The 6,089-nt window shown below is 40.9% G+C and overlaps 1 protein-coding gene across 5 annotated transcripts in view; it reads right to left on the bottom strand.

Annotated features, from left to right (window-relative positions):
* SQOR (sulfide quinone oxidoreductase) overlaps positions 1 to 6,089 on the bottom strand; it is a 31,141-nt gene that overhangs the window by 3,130 nt on the left and 21,922 nt on the right. For 4 of the 5 annotated variants that reach the window (XM_061595728.1, XM_061595727.1, XM_061595729.1 and 1 more), the window contains 4 exons: positions 5,468 to 5,651; positions 3,083 to 3,150; positions 1,966 to 2,144; positions 285 to 466 (listed from right to left, as the gene is read on the bottom strand). In XM_061595728.1, the coding sequence (XP_061451712.1) occupies positions 409 to 466; positions 1,966 to 2,144; positions 3,083 to 3,150; positions 5,468 to 5,651 (489 nt within the window). In that variant the 3' untranslated portion in view covers positions 285 to 408. Of the gene's footprint in view, positions 1 to 284; positions 467 to 1,965; positions 2,145 to 3,082; positions 3,151 to 5,467; positions 5,652 to 6,089 lie in introns of those variants that run through there. The other variant, XM_061595732.1, reaches the window with a different exon arrangement.

Raw genomic sequence — 6,089 nt, 5'->3', positions numbered from 1 at the left:
GGGTATAAATGTAATTAAACAAACAGGGGTCATGCCAGGTCATGCTGTCAAAGCTGGGATACTGCACAAATATATAAGCTAACACTACAATTAAGTATTATCTCATGGGTAGACAATAGTTGGAAAATCAGCTGCTAAAAATGAACGTTTTGCTGCGCTCTGCTTACCATCCAGAGGAGGTTTCTTAAATACAGATACTATAAAGACACAGAAGAGTACCAGTTTTGTTTGCTTTTTTTTATGCATAAATTTTTTTAGATATAAATGAGTCGAGCTTCAATCTGTGCTGAAAAACTATTTTATTGATGCAAAAAAGTTCTGTGCAGTGTATCTCCCTGCATGTCTCTTAAGGGTGTGGTCCATGTGTGGCTGGAGTGGTTTGTAGCAGGTACAAAATGGCTACAGAAATTACTTCAACCCCAGGTGTAGCAGTTTTCTTATTGGAGCTGGGCCTCCCCAGTATCCCCTAGAAGAATTTTTTTTAGAAAAACAATTAGAACTGGGATAAAGACCACTCCCAAGCTCATAATCACATTTACCAAATAACCTTTGCATTTAACATCAGTGCTCCCTTTCCAACCAGGGTCCCCTTCTCATTTTTTTCCAGAAGACACACAAGTGTGGCATGAAAGAATATAACTCTAAAAGGTTGCTGTTTGGTGTAATGGTGGCTTATATACCTCAAGTCTAATGCAATTCATCTTGAGACAAAAACAGTCATGTAGCATCTTAAAGACTAGCAAATTTATTAGGGCATAACCTTTTGTGCCATAATGCAGTGGCCAGATTGGTAACAGGAACCAGACAGTTTGAAAATATAAAACCAATTCTGGCCCGCTTGCATTGGCTGCCTGTATGTTTCCAAGCTTGATTCAAGGTGCTGGTTTTAACCTATAAAGCCTTACATGGCTTAGGACCACAATAGCTGATGGAATGCCTCTCCTAACACGAACCCACCCGTATACTATGCTCAACATCCAAGGCCCTGCAGGAACCTGGGAGAATGGCAACAGGGGACAGGGCCTTCTTGGTGGCCCCAAAAATGTGTTTTTAAATTTGTATATTTGTGTTTAATGTTTTTAATTGTTGTAAACTGCCCAGAGAGCTTTGGCAAATGAAATATATAAATAATGTGGCAGTTTTAAAGGTATTGCAGCAGCCTAACAGCAATTCAGACCCTTGATCTACTGCACCGGAGAGGATTTAGATGGAGTGGCGATGTTCTCCCCTCAGTTGTGCTTGGCTCTTGTCATCTACAGAGCTCTGCTGGCAAGTTCACCCACCCTGATGGGCAGGTGGAAGCTACTGTCAGCAGCAGCCCTTGAAAGGGTGTGCAGGCAGTAGAACTGGGGTGGCACAAGATGTACTGGATCTTGTGCAGACCTTGGTGTTATGTGAAAGCAACAGGCCTGATGTGGGCCTCTTTGCTGTACCAGCCTGAGAGCTAACTTGGCAAAAGGGCTGTTTTTCCTGCTCCCCAACCTTCCATCCTGGCCTGTGTTGAGTAGTGGGACTGGATGTCCCGCTGGTTGTGTGTGCCATCAAGCCCCACCCGTGGCAGCCAGGGGATTAAGATTGCAGCCTAACCCTCTGGAAATTGAGTGTGGTCTTTAAGTCAGGAACTGTTTCAGACAGCCATTTGGAATTAGTGTTTGTTTCAAAGCTGCTTTTATAGCAGCAAGTTCTATGAGCTGTCACTTTCAGGCTGAATTGCATATAACAATCTAAACTTCATTGTGCCTCAATCTTTCCCAGGGATAAGACACTACATTTTCCATACTATTGCCCAAATGTTTTCAACAAATGTCATTATTCAAACAAAAACCTACCTATGCAGTTAATAAATGCACAGCCAGTTTACACAACAAAACTTTACAGAGGGCAGTCCCCCTTGTGTTTTGTGCTGGTTGATTTTCCCCATAAACCTTACAAACTACTTTGGTTTACATGCACAGGCATACTTACTTGAGTAGTCCATGCCAGTAAAGAAAAGGCATCATATTAGCTTTCATGTGAAAACTTGTGAACCGCTCCTTGCTCTGATCAAAAGGAAACGTTTCCAAAGGCTGAGCGTTATAATCAAATTCTGCTAGGATTGCACGGTTGTAATTTGTTACCAGGGGACAGGAGGTGTATCCATCATACTACAAAATAATTGGTGGCATACATTTTACATAGTGGAACATACACCCATCCCTTCAGTATTGCAAAACAATTTCTCTTAATTTTATCCAGAAGGATCTTAAGCCTGATTACAAAATACAATGAAGGCTCTCTCTACCCTCTTTCACAGAGCATAGCTTGGGGACAACATACCCTCCTTCCCACTAATCCAGTTCATATTAGGGTGCTGTGTCTGTTTCTCCTGTTTTTCATCCCATCAGTGCAAAGGCAGGGCCAGAGCAATGGCAATTTGGATGTTCTGTTGCCTGCTGTTGTATGTTAGCAGTACAACAACATGAAATTTCCAGAAAAGCCTGTAAGGGAGCCAAGCGTATCTATTCTAAAATCGAGGGGATGGTGTCTGGCTGGATAACGCATGCATCCAACCTTTGGAAAGCATAGGCGCAAGGTATGCTTGTTCTTGTATTGACAGTATTTCACTCAAGATTTGAACGGTAGAAAAATTTCCAGAGCTGCATCTATGAAATACTATTGGGCCATGACAGCAGAGCTTCAGAATGACAGAACTTTGTTTCAATTAAATTTGAGCATTTCTGTATTGAATGCTCCCATTTGGGGCTCCTCATAACATATCACTTGGAGATAACTATTTGCCAATACTTGCGTGGACACAGATACTGAGAGGGAGAGAAGCCATTTGATTATTTAAAATGTAGGTAATATAATCCTGCCTACAAATTGTTTGATGGCAACCTGTGAACAGAACCTTTCGAATCTGGGTTAGAATCTTTTCAGACATTAGACATTCAAAGAATACTGTCTCAAAACGTGTTACAATTTTCCAGCTTAATCCATTACTAATAGGGTGTCTATTAAAAACAAAGCTTGACTTAAAAAAAACCTTTCAAAATATAATGCTATCCCTTCAAGGACAAATGCATAGAATTAATCAGCTCACCTTCTTAGTTGGAGTTTTGCCCTTCATTACAGAAGAAATAGTTTTATCAAGTACACCAGACTGGCCAGCTACAGAAAAGATAATGGTTTGTTTACATTAGTGCTGCCACATTTTTCAGGCTGAAATCGTCAGTTTAGCACACGAGTCTGGAAACAGAATGCTATTTTTAAATGCTACCTCTTGAAACAATTATCTGGATATTCCTGTTTTAGATAAAACAATATAAAGAGAAGACAGGCAATTCCTTTTCTGTCTCAATTTCCTAATGGACCAACATGTCTTCCTCTGCATTTTATGCCTCTCAAATACATTGATGTAGGTTTTGCTTTCTAAAAGCTTGTAGTCTAGCTACTGCAGAATTGTAACAGATGGGAGTTAAAACATTCGGATGAGAATGTGATGATGTTAACACGGTGCATTTTGTATTTAATGGAACTAATTGGTATCATCAATTTAGTCAGTGATAAAACATATGGACCCTGATCTACCTAAAATGAGTTGTGAACAAGTCCTGTTAACTTGTTCTCAACAATCTTAATAAAGAGTAACTTAAGGCTCACCATTGTTTTTACATTGTTCTCACATTAGAGAGCGTATCTGTAGCTTGGTGGCAGATAATATTATTATTGTATCCCACCTTTCCTTCAAGGAGCTCAAAGTGGTATACATGGTTATCCCCACCCCATTTTCTTCTCACAACAACCCTGTGATGTAGGGTCAAGCTAAGAGACAGTGACCAGCCCAAAGTCACCCAGTGAGCTTTCTGGATGAGTGGGGACTTGAACCCTCCTCTGCCAGGCCCTAGTTCAACACCCTAATTGTTACACCACACTGGCTCTCGTATACGTTTACCTGGAGAAGATCTGGGATTCAGCTCCTGGCATCTCCAGTTTAACACTGGAACCTTGGATAGGAACGTCGGGCGCAGGGGCTGAAGGCAGTCCTTCAGGCCTCTCTATCTAACTCTCAGGACTAGCGACGTAAGAAGGCATCCTTTTCTGTTCTGCCTTGTATACGCGTTTTAACCTCTCTTTTTTTGTCTACTGTTGTTTTTAATCTTTTTTTAAAAAAACATGTTTTTAATGATTTGCTTTTAACTGTATTGATATTTTTTGTAAACAACTTAAGAGTTTTTTTCACAATCACGTGGTATATAAATTTTGTTAAATAAATAAAATCCGATCATATTCGCTGGATTGATTTCCGTTCTGGACATGGGACGAATAAGCCAACATTGGCAATTTCTGCTCCTGTTTCTGTTTTCATCAGAATTCTCTGACATCACTACTCGGGACTCTCCCCAGTCACAACCCTTCTCTCTAGGCCCTACTCCTCACTGGTCCTGCTCAGCACTCCCTTTGAGCGCTTTTGCCTGACTAGTATGTGTCTTTAAGCTCTGATCTTGACTCTTGCTTGCCTGAATGGAGGATAGAGAGGGGTGTGATTACATTAGATCCTTCACCCACTTTTGCTCCTCACTCTGCCCACTAATGGCATGTGGCCCTTGGAAGGATGCCTAGAAAGGAATGTGGCCCTCGAGCTGAACAAATGTTCCCCATCCCTAGAGTAGAAAATACTGAGGTAGGCAGACCACTAGCCTCACTCACTTTCATACATCTGACTTTAGCTGGGTTGGGTTCATGTTTAACAGTAACAGCCAGTGATTTTTAAGAGTAAACGTACTGTCACGTGCAAGGGTGCAGCATTAGATATGAGAGTTATTGCAAGTAATCATTCAGCAGCCTGCCTACGCTCGTTTAAATATGAATAATATTTTGCTTAGAGTTCATATCAGGTGAATGGAAGTACAGGACCTGAGATGCTTTAAATGTTGACAGTTATCTTTTAGTTGGCACATGTACCCATGTGACACAGTTAACAGCTGCGTATCCAATGGAACTGAACTATATCTTGACAGCTGAGATAAAAAACAGCCTCATTCCTAATCATCTAAGCCTAAGCTATCGATTTAGAATACAGTGAAATGCCTTGCAAGTGTAAACTTACTGTCAAAATGCTTTCCTCTGTTACCCCTTCTATCTACTGAGGGGTTCCACTGCCTGCCCACAGAGGTACAAAAGTGTCCAAAGCGTCCCAGCCTGTGCCACTTCATGTTCCATATATTTTCTTAGATATTACTTTCTTATATATTACTTTCCCCCTAATAAATTTAACATTTGACCCAAATCTGTACCAGTCAAATAAGTCTTTGGGTGTGTTTTTTTTAAAAAAGCCATTACGTATCTGAAATCTTTCTGACATTGGATTAGTAAAATGCTTCTTCCAGTATAGGAAGGTTATAACTTAAAGTTTAAGGCCAGTTCTGTGACCGGCACCATTTACGTTAAAGTAGAACTACGTCGTTTCTAGAAACTGCCCTCTTACCTATAGCTGCAGCCGTCTTTGAAGTAGGGAGGTTAGTGCAGTCTCCAATCCCAAACACATTTAGGTATTTCTTATGTTGTAATGTCTCCTTGTCTACATCGACCCAGCCACCTGCATCTGAAACCAGACTGTTTAGAAGCACCGCAGGGGGTCCCATGGGTGGAGTGACATGAAGCATTTCATACTGGATTGAGAAAAAGAAAAAAGAGCTCAAATGAAACTGAAAATCTGATACTGCAGATCACTGCTGAGCTGGCTCAATTCTTGGGTCAAGAAAAAAAGAGGGTTTTTCATGGCTAAGCTGCTGCAGAAACAAATTCCATCACAAATACTTGCTGGATATTAAGTAGAGATGGTTATGGCCCTTATAAAGTTTTGCTCGTTTTCACCCTAACAAATCACCATGTGTGGAGGGGGTTGTTTTCAGGTCTTATGCAGTCTCTTCACCCACTGAATAAAGCCATATCACCAGCCCACAAAATCATCCTCATAGCCCAGCCATCTCAATGCTTGAACATGTTTGATCAGTTTCACAGCTATTATCAACGGCCCTTACCTTCGCACAGAGTATACTTCCATCAAGGTTTTAAATTACTATTTGCTGCCTGTTCTAACAAACAGA

This window comes from Rhineura floridana, chromosome 14, assembly GCF_030035675.1.
Source record: "Rhineura floridana isolate rRhiFlo1 chromosome 14, rRhiFlo1.hap2, whole genome shotgun sequence".
Taxonomy (NCBI): Eukaryota; Metazoa; Chordata; class Lepidosauria; order Squamata; family Rhineuridae; genus Rhineura; species Rhineura floridana.
This window is presented reverse-complemented; position numbering and strand designations above follow the sequence as displayed.